This window comes from Macrosteles quadrilineatus, unplaced genomic scaffold (genome assembly GCF_028750875.1).
Source record: "Macrosteles quadrilineatus isolate MER2022 unplaced genomic scaffold, UCM_ALF_1.0 Scaffold_7__1_contigs__length_78375512, whole genome shotgun sequence".
NCBI lineage: Eukaryota > Metazoa > Arthropoda > Insecta > Hemiptera > Cicadellidae > Macrosteles > Macrosteles quadrilineatus.
In genome coordinates this window covers 47,207,982-47,224,784 of record NW_026542600.1, presented here as the reverse complement: position 1 = coordinate 47,224,784, position 16,803 = coordinate 47,207,982, and the positions used below count along the sequence as shown (strand labels likewise).

General features: G+C 33.1%; 1 protein-coding gene across 1 annotated transcript in view; it reads left to right on the top strand.

The window, feature by feature from the left end:
* LOC128998955 (acetylcholine receptor subunit alpha-like) overlaps nucleotides 1-16,803 on the top strand; it is an 88,872-nt gene that overhangs the window by 36,791 nt on the left and 35,278 nt on the right. The window contains exons 3-4 of the mRNA XM_054425310.1: nucleotides 5,852-5,961; nucleotides 8,948-9,128. Of these exons, the coding sequence (XP_054281285.1) occupies nucleotides 5,852-5,961; nucleotides 8,948-9,128 (291 nt within the window). The remainder of the gene's footprint in view (nucleotides 1-5,851; nucleotides 5,962-8,947; nucleotides 9,129-16,803) is intronic.

Here is a 16,803-nt window from a genome sequence, read left to right as displayed (position 1 = left end):
GGTTTACTTGTTTATGGATATATATTGATAAAATTTGGCAAATTTATTTATTTCATCCTATACTATTGACTTATGGTCGAAAAACGCTTTTTACCTTCCCTGTAGCAGCAAACCTAAGCACTCGTTAAATCTAATGTTATTTAAAAATGTAATCAGACAAGTTGAAATTCGCTTAGTCTGCAGGTTTGCTGCGGCGGGGGTATTATCTTATACAACATTTCTAAGCTATCAACATTTCAATAAAAAAAAAAAAAAAAATAAAACACTAAATTACATTCACTGTAGCAGCAAACCTAAGGACTCATTAAAGATTATGCAATTTAAATATAAAAAAATAAAAAAATAAGGGAATTTAAGTGAAACTCCAACCAAAACTAAATAAATGGAAAATTGCTTAGTCGGAAGGGAATTTCATTCGTTTAAAATATATATTATTTGCAATAACTCAATGTTGAAAGCTGACTCTGTTCTAACCAATAACCATATGTCCATGTGTCCACTTTCCTATCCAATATCCAAAAACAATTCTTGCATTAAAAGGGAAGTCTTGTTTTGACGCAAGATATAAGGTGATGAACCAAACCTAGGTGGAGATTAAAATACACTTTTGAGGTTTTGCGCAATATGTAAGGCTTTATAATAATTGATATTCTGAAAAAGTTGTTAATCGATTTTGATAATTTCGGTTATAATTTAAAGAGCATAGTCCAAAATTCTAATTTAGATGGATTCCAACACTTTTTTGTGGTTACATATTTAATAAATGTTTTAACGTAAAGATTTAAAAAATGTTTGTTATAAACTATAATAAACTTAGTGACCTAAATATTTGCTTAATGTAGTCTAAAAAAATTTAATGGTGTACCTTGAATAGTTGTCAAAATCAATAAATATAATTATTTCTTGAAAATAATGGAATTCTAGTGTTGTTTAAAACAGCTTTTGAATTTGAGTGGGTACCGTAGTCATGGAAATAAGGATAATACAAAAACATAATATAGCTAAACACCTTATATATTGTTACAATAGCTTATCTACTGAATTTTAAATAATGGTTATGCCTACTGCACAATATAATTCAAATAGGGTGCGGCAAAAACCCTATCTATTTTCTGCAGCGCACGGTTCAGCGCCAGATCGTCTGAGGGTTGTGGGGGTTGGAAAGCCTACACGATTCCATTATCTGTAGTCATAGAACAGAGGTCACCTGGGTAACTCACGTTTGTTATCGAGTCGTTTAATAAAAAGTAATGATTCAGTTATTTCAACTCAGCGGCATTTCCATGCATTCTTTAAATTAGGGCTACATGGAGAGGTTCCGTCGTAATTAGGTTCCCATTGGATAATTAACAAAATTAAACAGATAAATACAAATTAATATATAGGGATAAGAATTAAGATCGAACCTCAAAATCAGTGTAACCGAGTGGTCAGACATGTTCAAAGCAGATGCTTGTTTTCGGGTGGGCATACGAGGACTATTTTCCAAAGTAGCACGAACTCTATCGAATGTTAGTTTTCTGGCGTCCGATCTGTTTTTTACGGCTTGTCAGCTTTTTTTTTTAACGCAGAAGCCGTTGTTGTAAAGTTGGTAACCCGCCACATGATTGTGCTACTTGACGGAATCCACGTCACATTAATTAATAGAATGCACGGAACTGCCACTGCGTTGCAATGACTCAATCATTATTTTTTAATTCGACTCGATAACAAACGCACGATGTTTAGTGGACCACTTTTCTCTGACCACAGAAAATGGCGTCGTGTGGACTTTTCAAAGAGCCTAACCCCACCACTCTCAGACGACCTGTCGTTGAACAGTGCGCTGCATGAAATAGATAGGATTTTTTCCGGCACCCTGTATTAACTTAGAATATCATGAGAAGGAAGTAACACAGAAAAAATAAATTTTTTATGAAAATAATATGCAGTCATAACTTGGAAAATATTTTTTTTTTAACCCAATTACAGAGAAACCCTAAGAAAATATTTTACCTTTTTAAACAGGTTAACCCATTTTTATTGGCGGATCCCATTTGACAAAACATAGACGATCATTGTGTTCGTATTTATCAGTCGAAAATTAAGTATGTGGAATGAAGTGAGATTATCTGGATCAGCTGTTTTGAGTATGGGCCAATTAAAAGTCCAGTGACCAAGGACAGATGTGCGCAGTTTCAAACCACCAAAAGCTACTGACTTTTCTCATTATTAAACCGTAACTTTTATTTTTAGGTGATGAATATAAGCGTTCTAGCTACCCAACTATTGATCAAATATACCGAAAAGTTAAGTGAAACAGTATTTATTTAGTGAATTCCTTTTAAGTTATGAAAAGCCACACATGAGTTAAGCGTGACTATTAATAGTCTACAAAATAACTAAAATCACACTAATACAAATAGTTCTCTCGAAAATATTATTATCACGTAATCATATAAAATTTTTTTTGGGTCAAATTTACTTCGCAAAATTGACTTAAAAGTTTCAGCAGAATAAACTCAGAAGATGAGTTTATCCAACAAAGCTCATATTAAATTACTGTTTACCTCTAAACTTTGGTTTATATTCTGTTTTCCAAATATCCTGCTAAACACGTTAATTTGATTGATAAAGGTTTAACTTAACCTGTTTATCACACAAATAAATCTAATGTTACATACACTGACTGGCGCAAAATTAATAATTAAAACTGCAATTTAAATTTCGTAGGCCTACGGGTGTCTCCAAAGCAAGAACACTATTTTCTTTTTTGCTAAGTAACAAACATAATTTATATTTTCCTAATAAAAATATATCTATTTCCTACCACTGCATAGAAATGACAACATTGCCACATCTGTAAACAGTACGCAAAATAGCTCATTCCCGCTCTAGAGCGGGAATGGATAATATTTGCGTGCTAATCATCTGATTTCACTGTTGACGTTTCTGCGCCAACCACAGCCGCGGATCCGTTACAACCGGTAAGCAAATAACATAATCTAAAAAAAAAACGCAAACATAACCTAAATGACATTTTATATACATTAAAAAAGTTATGACAAGTTAATTATGGTGGTAGAAAACTCTAGTGTGTATTACCAGCACAAACAGTCATTGCCAATGACGTACTTTGCGCTCCTAATACAAAATATTTTATTTAAATGTTTTAGACGTATTTTGATTTACTTTCCGTAACAATTGTAATTGACAGGTTAGTGAATTTGGGCACCCCTGACTGGAGTTCATAATCCTTGGAAGATTGCTCAGCTACGATGGAACTCCTCCGAACATTGTTGTAGGTTTGATACTTAGGAAGTCCTAAAGGGAGTCCCACACCGGTCCAGTTGGCTCTAGCGTAAATCAATTCCACTGCGCAAACAATTTGAGCAGTAAGCATAACTGATTCGTCCTCTTTCTTACAATCCATGCATAATAATCAATAAAACTATTTCACAGAGCTAATATTTAGATTCACCTTTATCTAAGTAATCTTTTATCATTGGGCAATTTTGTTTTAGAACAATCAGTTGCAGCCTAGTTTTAATGGAAAGATAAATATATGGTACAACTTTCATGAGATAATAAGGAAAAAAAATAAATAAGTGTGTCTTTCAGATTTTGTTATTTTATAAGTAGAAACAATAAAACTGTTGCAATACAACAAGAACATTTCTTTTAAAGCTTATTGTTTGCCATTTTGGTGCTCTTTGCCTCTTCGTTTATATTAAATCCAAAGTAAACGCTCATGTTAGCTTTTTAATTGTTGTATGAATCAGCTTAGCTCGTCATGCCCCTGATGTATTTATTTGCCATCTACAGTTGTTATCTTTTGTGATTCTTCTTCCCAAGCTAATGTTTTTTGACTTAAATGTTAACTTGTTCAATACCTTTCCTTAAATGTATTTAAATGATTGAACACTTTAGGCTATCGTGTAGCTCATCGTACAAACATGCTTCTTTTTGAGTGTAGCTTTTTTGTGTGTTTTGGAATAAAAGTTCATTTAAATCTTCTAGATATCTGCGTGGTTATAGTGCTCACATTCTAATCTAAAGACTACTAGTTCGATTCCAAGCAATGTTTGTTATTGGGCTATTAATTAATATCTAACATATCTAACAAAGGGTTGGGTTTATATGGTTAAAATACAATTATTTGTAACATTCTTCAACATATAACTTTTTTCTCAACAAATGGAAATGACGTGAGAAAACCAATCATAAAATATAATCATATTATTTTTTTCGAATAAAAATAAAATAATATGTCTGTATATAACTCAGCTGGATCATAAAATGATTGTTACAAACATGAGACGACTTCAAGATCTTTTACTACAAAACATGTAACAAAAGACTATCGCTCGCCACTTCATGAACAAAAGACGACAGCTGCGGAGTGAAGAGGGAAATAAAATAGTTTGTTTCGAACAGAATATAAATGATAGGATAGTTTTCTATTCGTTCACATTAAAATGTCGAAACGGTTTTTCATATATTTGAAACATGGTTTTTTTTACATAAAATTCTGTTATTTTGTACATAATACCTTAATATCGCATTTATCAAACCAAACAAGCGTACGAAATCTTTTAAGTCTTTGACAGATGAATAATTAACCTTTTTGGTACATCAAACTATCATGCGTTTATTTTTGAAAATACAAACAACGTGTTAACTTTTTTTAAATATTATATCATACAGACAGAGGGAAACGCCTATTTTCATCAAAAAAAGTCCAAGAGCTGCAAAATGGGCTGTTGAACCAAAGTGCTTGCTGCTAAGAATGATTATAGTAACTATAAACAGTTCTGAAACCTATAATGGTTGGAGTAAAGACGGAGGTAAAAAAGTATATTTTTATTTTTAAACAGTCACCGAGATGTTTGATATGCAAGAAACCTTCTCGCTCTTTACATGCGATATTGCATATACACATGGCAGCGTAGCTTTAATAAAACCCCGATCTTTAACTTTATATTAAGTTAGTTATGAGTTGGATGGCTGTTAAATGAGATGACCAGATTAAACCCAAAATACTGAACCTTTTATTGTTCCAAAGTAATTAACTATTCTTATTGACGCGCAAACCCACCAACGAATGGCTAATTGAAAACGTCCTGGAAGCAGCTAGCACTCTGAATATAATATTCCCAAAAATGAGTCTACTCGAACGTACTGTATTACCAATCAAATATCTAAACCAATTGAAATCCCGTTATTAAAATTCACAAATCACACAACTCCCTCTTTATTTCTAAATCTCCATTCAAATAGAACTTCCGCTTTCAAAACTCCCGGCTAAAGAGCCTATTCCTAAGATAGAAGTAACCAGTACTCACCCAACACTTCTCGGCACCCTGCCCTGGCCGATTGACCCCTTTCCCTACCACATGTGGCCTATTTATTGAACCCAATAGCTACTGAGTGTAAAGCCCTCAATGTTTACTTAAAAATTTCCAGACGCTTCCTGGCTAGCAAGGTCGGACCACAGGTCATCAACCCAGCGCTTTCAGTTCTAGTATGTTGTGCGGGAATACTATATTTGTTAGAGCCCAAGCGGAGAGCACTGTGCGGAAATTCCTACCACACAGGGCACAGGGTCTTCCTCCACCGTGCGCGTTGTAGTACATGAGAGTGACGGGGTGTTGTTGGACTTTTACCCTAGACACCAGCACTAGTGCTAGACACCATTGAATGTTTCATCTGCACCCAAGTTCTCTGTGAAAGGACTACAAAATGGACTGTTAAACAAAAGCGGTTGGTGATGATATTAAATTATAGTAATCATTGGATAACCTATAAACAGTTTTGAGTCTAAGTAATACCAACGATTCAATCCAACACAATGTATCTTGTATTGTTTCAGTCGTGGTACGACTATAAGCTGCGTTGGGAACCCAAAGAATACGGGGGAGTCCAGATGCTTCATGTGCCTTCAGATCACATCTGGCGCCCCGACATAGTGCTTTACAACAAGTGAGTTATAATTTATCAATCGATTATATTTAAACTATAGTACTACTATTCAGTAATTAAATTATGTTGGAGTAATGGACTTGTTTTTATTATGCTAAATGTAATGAAAAAGTAAAAAATTATTTTTGCCAATAATTATTTAAAATAGTGTGAGTTTTTCTGTGAAGAAACATCCACTTACTTAGTGTACTTAACACAATGAGAATGGACCATTTACTGCTAACACAGTTACTCAAGAGAAAGTTAAGCTTCGTAGCATTATAAAGCCAACAAATCCTGATGGTTATAGTTTTTTAACTAATACATCCTGACCTATCAACAACAGAGAAACTTAAGCCTAGCACAGAAAACAAAATAACGATTAATAAGTTAAAAAACAGTCGTTGGATACATTCTCAAAAACTTCCATTTTTACCCAAATAAAAAAGACGTAAAATTTGAGTTTGTATGATGTTTTATACTTATGCTATAAAGTAATAAAAAAAGTTAAGTGATTTTATGAGTGTGTCAAGCAATTATTTGCTTTTGAACTTTATATTTACTATCACCAAGTATACATTTTTATCAATCAAACTGGGTAAGAAAGTGTGTCAACAATGATTTTACGCAATACTCACTTGTTAAAACTGCAATTTTAGGGACGATATTTGGAATACCTCTATGAATTGAATATTGAACCCGATCTTTCAGAGACGCTATAAGATCAATAAGAGTACTTTGATTTTATTCTCATGCAGAAAATCCTAGTGCCTCAGAGTACTTATGACAGTTTTAAGCTAAACACTCCAACCCATAGACCAAGAAATATTTTTCTTACAAACTACATGACATTCGTGTGCAAGAAGCATAACCAATATGCAGCTTAATACCATTCATTTATATGAAAGAATCACAGCAGTAGGATACTGAACGGTCTATTTATAAGACAGCATTGTGAAGAAGATCCGGCATATAACTGAATGTAGCATAGTATCAACATTTGAAAGATTAGCTCCTTTATTCTTGAGCATTGAAAGGGGCTGTCATTTCGGACCAATCACCAAGAACTTTGACAATTCTTATACAACAAGATGGTCTCCCCTGAAAACCCTCTCGTTTGTTGTAAGTGGTATCAAATGATTCAATCCACCGACAATAATGTAGTTTTTAAAATGTCCCCCTTTAAAAAAATTGCATTACCTTCTTAAATGTGGTTATAAAAGCTGGTTGTTTCAGAAAACCTTTAGGTACCGAAATGAGATTAGACCAATTATGTCTCTTTTTAAAACGAAGCTTGTCAGACGCAACCAAGAGCCATGCACTCTCTCATCCGCGTTCATAATCCCCGGTCATATTTTTTGGGCTTCTGCCTGGGTCACCTTTAACACCCGCTCTAAACACCACAAGACAAAAAAAATTAAACTGCTCACTTTCACATACGTTAAAAATCCTTTATCAAACTAAGTTGTCTGTACTGAAGGCATTCATCTAACAACGTTCAAGCAGCATGATACGTTCCTCTTACCACTAGCATACCCAGCATGCATTCATTTATCCTTTATAAAGGGTCCAATAACTTCCCTATATGTAGCTGTGGTTGGTCAATGCACTAAAATTTTTTGATTAATCGATCATTCAGAAATAAAATTTTAACAAATTTTGGTTTTTTTTTCAACCTAATGCAGAAGGACGAGGTGTACCTAATGAAAACTAACGTTTTAAATTCAGCGGTTTTAAATATAGCGGCAAATCTGGAAGAAATCAGCAGCAAAGAAACATTCACAATAAGTTAAAAAAAAAGTTTGGCACATCAGAGAGACGTCACGTCACGATGATTGAAACAGTCCTTTTACTTTTACCAGCAACGTTTTTGAGGTCGAAAACTGATCCTCCACTATTTGACGCGTGGCCTGAAAAGGTGCATTCCGGGACTTCAGAGAGCTACCTTAAGTTGATAAGAAGCCCTGCAAGATAAAATTCTTGAGCACTTAACATTTTTCTAAATTGTCTTATTCGTGCTTTTTCAAGTTTGGTCTCAGAAGGTGATCGTAACACCTATTGGTGACAGCTCACATGGGTTCTTCTAGACCATTCTCTTCGGACTTCTCAGAAGAAGAAATATGACTTAGCACTGGGAGTTGGAGGAAAGGTGTAGGAATTAGGGAACAATATAAATAACACAAGATGTTGTGAACAAGGTGATGTTCTCTTTGCCATTTAAGCTGTATCATCAACACTATTGGTGCGCCTATTGTTAACACTCCCCTGTTAAGTACAGAAGGTCAAGTACCAGGTTGATGTACTTAGAACAGCGTTGGTTTTTCTAGAACAACTAGCTAGGTGTAATTATATATTTTAGGGAATGAATAACTGTTTCTTTTAGATGGGAAATCTTTTGGTAGATTCAGCCTTCGTTTAAACCATGAGTTACTAACTCAACTTTATAGCTTATCATGTAGATGGACGTCATTGTGTAGTAATTTTCCTTTATTAGTTCAACCTTAATTGGCATGTATCAACAAAGTAATATGCTGTAACGTAAAATTCTGATTGAATCATGTATAAAGCGTTAGTTTTAACGGTGGAATTATACTTTACTGAAAAACTCTCCTTTTTCTCAGTAGAACGCATGATTACTCAGGAATTATTAAAAATCCCTTCGCTTAAATTTCTGCATGCCTTGAACACATTAAAGATATCATTTAAGCAATTTTCCTATAGAACGACAATATATTCAACAATGTAAACAATAACGTAAATATATATATGTAAGCCATCATGAGATTACAAGACCACGCCTGTTGGACAATATTTGGGGTTGAACGTTATTAAAATTATAAGAATTTTGACAAATTTTTATCGATGTGATTAACTTGTGTAAAGTTATGCCGTAAATCACGTATGTAATTTTTGTTACAAGGAATACTCTGTTCATAGTAAATAGTATGACTTGATCCCTTCCCTGAATTCCTCTCCCAACACCCCAATAACAACTCGCATGTTACAGCGCGGACGGCAACTTTGAAGTAACCCTTGCTACCAAGGCGACAATATACTACCAAGGCCTTGTGGAATGGAAGCCACCCGCCATTTACAAATCGTCTTGTGAGATTGACGTAGAGTATTTTCCATTTGATGAACAGACATGTGTTCTCAAATTTGGTAGCTGGACGTACGACGGTTTCAAGGTAAGTTGGCCTCGAAAAAGAGGACCGAGTAGAACGAGAAAACAAGGGTTGCCGTCTCAGCAAACGAGTAAAAGTAGCTAAAGTAAGAGCAGTACGCGTAAAGAGTTTAAACGAGTACATACAAGCTCTTTGTTTGGACACAGACATCGTAGTTTCCCCACCCTTGTTTCTTGTTCTACGATTGTGTTAAGTTTGTATTTTAAGGATTTTCTTCCTAAGCTTGCTCTTCCCAAGCACATTATAAGGACGAGGAAAACGTTTTATTTATATTTTTTATAAATAATCCAAAATATACTGTATTTAATAACATATTATATTTTTAAATGAAACAACAAGCTTTCGTTATTTTATGCGTAGACCCTGTGAATAGGCAAGGTGGTATGAATATGTATCAAGTACAAACTTTGAAATCTAATTTTCGTGTTTACACATTAAAGCGGGAAGAAAGTTTTTATTATGCATATGAACGAATAATTTTGTAAATTTACATGTTATGTTGTGCCATCATTAAATAAAACATAAAAGGAAAATATTGTACGATTATTTAATCTAAGATTTTGTATTTATTTTTATAATACAACACTTTTATACTTAAAATAATAATAGTAAAGTTATAAAAACGTCTTGTATTTAGTACCAAATTAATCATAGTTTACATATTTTGGAAATCAGTAAATTGAAGAGTTTACAAAGTATGTAGACCTACGATTAATATGTTCTTTTCCGTAAACAGCGTATGAAAACAAACATCACGAGGGAACGCGTTTCTTGAGGTTATGTACGAAAAAACATTATTATTTCATTTTATACGGATTATTTTCAACTGTTAAAATTTATAATAAACGAAAAATACGATTAATCTAATGCAACAAACACAAACAAGTATTCTTTTACTAAAATAAATTAAGTAAACAAGAGGAAAACACAAATTTATAAATACTGGCAAAATTCATTTATACCCTAAATCAAGACAATATCAATTCAACAATGCTGGTTTGTGAAAATAAGGTTCCCCAGGATGTTAAGAATGTTACTTGCAACTGTTCACACCACCGGCTTTTCAATCATCCTTGGAAGTGCTGGGACGAGCAACTGATCGGAGAGGGTTAAATGTTATTTGGTGTCACAGTTAAATTGCAGTGTATGTTCACAGTGCAGACGGAAACTACGAAGTTACTCTGATGACCAAGGCAACAGTCTACTACACAGGGCTGGTCGTTTGGCAGCCCCCAGCCGTCTATAAGTCTTCCTGTGCAATCGACGTGGAATACTTTCCATATGACGTTCAGACCTGTGTATTGAAACTAGGGAGTTGGACTTATGACGGGTTTAAGGTGAAATGCTGCGACAGTTTCCCCCTCCTCTCCTCACCTTGGTCAAACGATCACCCGATCACGTAACGATCACCCGAACACCGATCACCGCACCTCCTGTAACTATCATACAGTAGGATGTTCTGTGCCAGCTATTATCAGTTAAATGTAAGGTTATGACTTGGGGAAACTCGGAACGGTTTAAATGGTTGAGTTTACTCTTCTTTGCAAACTGCGGTATTGAGCTATATACAGGATGTCCCACGAAGGGGTTTAATCGTTTGATTCAATATTACTACGTTATATGTATTCAATTCAATTCAATTAATTTATTCAGACAAAATAAACATTACATATACTTTTTACATGAAATAATCTCAAATCATTAATAGATTTAAAGATATTATGGGAGAATTTCACCTCCCTAACCATTTTTAAAAACAAAATGGTGGTATATTAAAAATGATACTTTAAACACATTATAAATAGTGTTTTTGGTTATGTAAAATATTTGTATTATCACATCCTAGGAAAAGACTTTATCATTAGGAAATAAATTAAATACCTTAAAGTAGAGCCTAAAATTCTTCAAACCTTGATCCATCACTAGTTAATAATAAATAAACTAGTTTAATATAATTATTTAATAAAAAACAATCCATATGCCACCACTTCGTTTCTACGAGGGGAGCTGAAATGTTCCCAGAATATTTTTAAAACATACTTTATACATTGTTTAAAGTTTCAAAATATTCGGTCTATAAATGGGCAAAAAATATAAAATCAAACGTTTAAACCTCTTCGTGGGACACCCTGTATATTTTTATAGTATCTATCAGCAACAGTTGGTTAGCTTTGTTGTGGGTTTTTACATAAGGAAAATATGTTTTACATATGGCATGTACAAGTTTATTACTGTTATTGCTATAGGGCTATCACGAGAAAATACCAAGTTACCATATGAACAGCAACTGACTGCTCGTTCGTTGGACAATATATGTTCTTGCGCGTGGCTTCTCTTAACCATATCGTGTGTAAAATGTATAAAATGTGTAAACAAACCATTACCGAAGCTACTCAAGTGGATTTAGAATTCTTTCAGGACTGAGATGTTTGAAAATGTCATTCTGCCAAAACATTTAACGCTCTAAATGATACGATTAGAACTGCTGAAGGTTTGGTAAATTACTTTACACCGTATATAACTATTAAATATATACACGCGGTTGATTGTATTATCAAATCCAAGGAAATTCTTCTGACTGTATACAGATGTTTCTACAACTATGATAATTCATGTAGATCTTCCGGTTTGAAATTATTAAATAGCTTCTTTATTCCACCTTTCTAACTATGTTAGTAAATTAGACGATGAATTGTAAAAATCAGCCAAGAAACTTAAATTATCTTTATTAAAGATATACACCAACAAAATGTAGGTTTGCATATTAATTAATGAGATCGTTTCTCTAAGAATTCGCACCCTAACTTCACATAGGTTGTGCCCTAAATACAGGCTTTTACTTATTTTAGACAGTTTATTTTATTATTTTATTTCTGGTGTAACACATTAAGGAAAATATTTAAAGGCGACTTGTTCATTAAAAAGATTGCAAAACTATCCTCAAAAAACTAAGACCTAATTTAAGAGTTTGAACCACAATAACAATGGAATGTCGTAAAATAATGAATTCATAATACTGTAAATCCATCTTTGGTTAATTTATAGTAATATTGTAACAATTGCAAAGGTTTATGGGATGCAAGGGTTGATGATCTTTAGAAGGGTCTAAAGACCAGTAAACAAAGTTCCATACAATACAGATGAACGAAAATTGTTTTATTGCAAAGAATAAGCAATAAGCAATGGAAACAGGGCAGCAAATGTAATTGTCACTTTGTGAAATGCCGCAGTAGCAGGGGTGGTGCATCCCGGGAACCAGATACTGTAGAGCAGGGGTCCATTTGTCCAGAAATCACTTAATTTCGTCCAGTGCAGCGCCAGACATCAACTAAATTATGATCCGTTCCACTTAAACTCACAAAATATTCTACTCTTGAAAAAATTAAAGATGGGAGGTTTTCCTTGTGTTTCTAAATAATTCACTGATAAAACAAAACAGTTTAGAGGTTTTAAAAACTACACTCTTAGAAATTGAAATAAAATGCAGCATAAGAAAATATAAGAAAGAAATTAAAGAAAATTTGGATTTAAGAATATGAAGCCGTAGATATATTTATTTTTTAATATGCTTACAGAACAGTCTGCTTTCCAGTACTGTTTTCAAATTGATACAATTAAGATCTAAATTAGTAAAATTTTATGTATCCTAGTTTCTGAGCGTGAACAACTATAGTACATTTTTAATACAATCAATCGTGAAGACGTTATCAAAAATAATGAGGCATATAACAAATTGTAGGGCTACTTTACCAGACTCGTGTGTCAATTTCGTATCTGAGAACGTATTGTTCTCGTTATCTGAAAACGTATTGTTCTCGTATATGAAAACGTATTGTTTTCGTATCTGAGAACGTATTGTTTTCGTTATCTGAGAACGTATTGTTCTCGTATTTGAGAACGTATTGTTCTCGTATATGAGAACGTATTGTTTTCGTATATGAGAACGTATTGTTCTCGTTATCTGAGAACGTATTGTTCTCGTATTTGAGAACGTATTGTTCTCGTATATGAGAACGTATTGTTTTCGTATATGAGAACGTATTGTTCTCGTTATCTGAGAACGTATTGTTCTCGTATATGAGAACGTATTGTTTTCGTATATGAGAACGTATTGTTCTCGTTATCTGAGAACGTATTGTTCTCGTATTTGAGAACGTATTGTTCTCGTATATGAGAACGTATTGTTTTCGTATCTGAGAACGTATTGTTTTCGTATCTTAGAACGTATTGTTCTCGTATCTGAGAACGTATTGTTCTCGTATCTGTTTTCGTATTGAGAAAAAACGGGTTGTCTTGCGACGAGGTGCCGTTGTCATAATAAATTTTTATGTAGATGTTATTGAAAGTTATTAAATACTGGTCTATACATATTGAGAAGAGTATTTTATACTTGACTCGCTCGCATCTTAAGGGATGCTCAAGTGATCTTATTGCAAACGTCACAGGAAACATCAAGTTTCACCTAAAATACGTTGAGATGTTATAGGAACTGAAGGTACATCAAATAGACAAATGGCTTAAGGAGAAATTATTGTAAATGCACCAATAGATAATGTGCTATTTAAATATTTGGTTGAATCTCACAAGATATCAGATAACCCGAGTACATATTAATTACTTATTTATTCATTTTTATTTTTTTTTTACTTAAACGAGTATTAGTGAAACACAGAATTAATTTGGATATGAAATAAATTAAGTTGCACACTATCTTTCACAATTTTTGCTATTAATGTGCTGTGTTTAAGGTTTTACAGTAATTAACATTACACAAAGTGTTTTGTTACACGTGACAGTTAACGTGAATTTTAAATCTTGTTACAATTACTGAAAAAGATTAAGTGCTTTAGCCAATCATGTCGTTAACGATTACATATAATTCCCGAATTGTTTGGGATTAATTACCACTTTCAAGCTATTTAATTGGCCATATGAAAACATCACATTATATTCCTTACAATGATGATTACAGTCATAAATTCCTTCTAGTCTTTCAACAGGGTCTTTCAGCGCTGTTTTGGGACAAAAATATGAATAATTTGGCATCACTGTAATTGTAAAAATACATTAAAAGTAAAAATTTGGTTTTATGGAAAGAAAGGTTTGAAATTACGTTTCCAGGTGTGATTCGAGGATAAAATAAATCAACTATTTAAAGTCTTGTTGAAAATTCAAGAAAACAGGATTTGTAGAAAAACTAAGGCTCCATATTATACATCCGGACAATACATACTTTTTGACCTTGCAAAAAACCATGTTGAGACTTATTCACAATAAATTCACTATTACACCTAACCGTTTAGGAAAACAGTAAAAAATGCATATCACCTGATTGGCAATGAAGTAAAGGATTCAAGGCTACCAAAATATGAGCCTATTTTGTCCTTAAACAATGTCTTGTAGTAATTAATTTAGGTTGTGTTTGAAAAAAAAAACGCTCTGTACATTCACACAAGATCGTACCTTAAGATCACACACACTTAAATGATGATAAACGCGTTTGTAAGTTTATTTTTTTAAGATATCGTGATTGCTCCAGGGTAAAGGTTCTATTACCAATCACAAATAAATTTCCATTATAAAATAGCCTCATTATTATTAAAATATACATTTTTGTTTTACAGGTAAATATGCACAACTCAGACAAATAGAATTTAACACAATCATGACGTGAGTCTGACACCAACTTTGAGGTATTTATTATGTAAAATTAGCGTCATGAAACGGATCTAAATCGGGCCACTGAGTTGTCAATGGTAACATCATCCGACTCATTTCCTCTTTTGACGTCCGATTTGAGGCAATAGAGCCTGTTGACAAACGCCTTTAAAACTATGCAAATTTGAACCCGACTCGCAAACAGCTTTTCCAGAATTTATTCGTTACTATTATCTATAGTAATATTAAACCCTATAAATATAAACACAAACATGGAACAACGGGTATTGGATTTTAAGCATGAAGTGCGATTGTTTTATAATTAATTCATTCTGTTCCATGCACACGGGTTTTTAAGGTATAAACGTAGACAGGGTAGTTTAATGAATTTGATTGGGTTATTCATAAAATTAACATATTTATTTAGTAAAAGAAACTCTGATAAGGAATCCATTTAATTAAAATCATGCCGTACATTTTAAATATATTAATAGTTATTCTGGATAAGTAATTTATTTATTCATTATATATATATATTTGAATTTCAGTTGTATATTGTTGCTCTTCTTTCGCTTAAAACGTGTTGAAAGTCGATTTACGAACTAGTATTGCTCAGTTTATTTAAAATTCATATTATCAACCTCATTTATTTCTAAAGAGTACGATTTGAGTGTGATCCGAATATGTTTATGAGGATAATTGTATAGAAAAAACTATTCCATAAAGGGTTTGCCGCACAGGAGTTCTTTTGACACAGTACTGGATTAACAAAATAAATCCGAGATTGATGCATTCAAGATACATTATCTTTATAACAGATTCTTAAAAAATATAATTATGATTGATTCAGTTCTCTGTAACTAATAACTAGTCACTTCACATATTCGCCCTATTGAATATTTTCTTCCATATTTTTGGCTATATAAATTAACCTTATGTGGTCCTATTAATAAGTAATCAATAAAATGGACCACAGCTACATTACACCATAAAGTATTCTCCAAGTATTGTTATTGTAATAACAAACCTTATAAGATTATGATTTATAATCAGAACAATAGGATGACCTATCCTGTTTGATGGGTCGCTATATAATTCTAACAAGGAACATCTATGTTGATTGGATGTTCCATGTTGATCATCCAACATAGATTATTCAACAGAGCTTATCATTGATGAAATATCGTTGTTGAATATTACCATACTGATATAAAACAATTTTGGATGGATAAAACCTCTATAAATTGAGGTTAAGTATTATAAAAACATGTGGTTTGAGGATGATTCTAAAAACAACGTCACACCATTCATTATAAGCGCAAATAACTTCACTTCATCAAGGATGAACTTGAACGATACTTATCATACAGTTTGATTTCATATTGTAAAAGACGTCCAATTTCGGGCTTCAGGAGACGATTGGCATTGTTAAAATGACTCAAATGATCACCGACGTTTCGAATGTGTTTAAGAAATCCATCTTCAGGGCTACATACAATTCAACGACTTTCACCCAACTACCCAAAATGTCTACCAATATTTTTGCCAGCTGAATGACGTTGACTTCTTCCACAGAACAAGATTTGAAAGACTGTTATATACAAGCTGTTACCCCTGTAAAAGTCTAGGTTTCATAAATTGCGGCACATTTATCAATGCCGAATTTAAAAACAGTAAAATATATATTTTAGTTTAATCTTAAAATGACACAGACTAGGTTGCTATGTGACAAGACTTTTGGATATATTATTAAATAGTCTGCTACATACAAGTTTTAAAGTGTTTATTTTTCTTTAAATAAATCTGGCAAAAGTATTGCTAATGTACTCTTTCAGGGGGGTATGTTCAATGGACATGGCTTGATGGTATGTTAGGGGGAAATAAATTTGGGACGTTACTCCACTAGTCTTCGCCTACCATTGTTAGGGGATAAAGCCGTTCGTTGTTCTTATTTATGGTTCCTACGTTTCTGTTAGCTTAAAGCTATGGATGCAATTGTAGGGCTTATTTATTAGTTCAT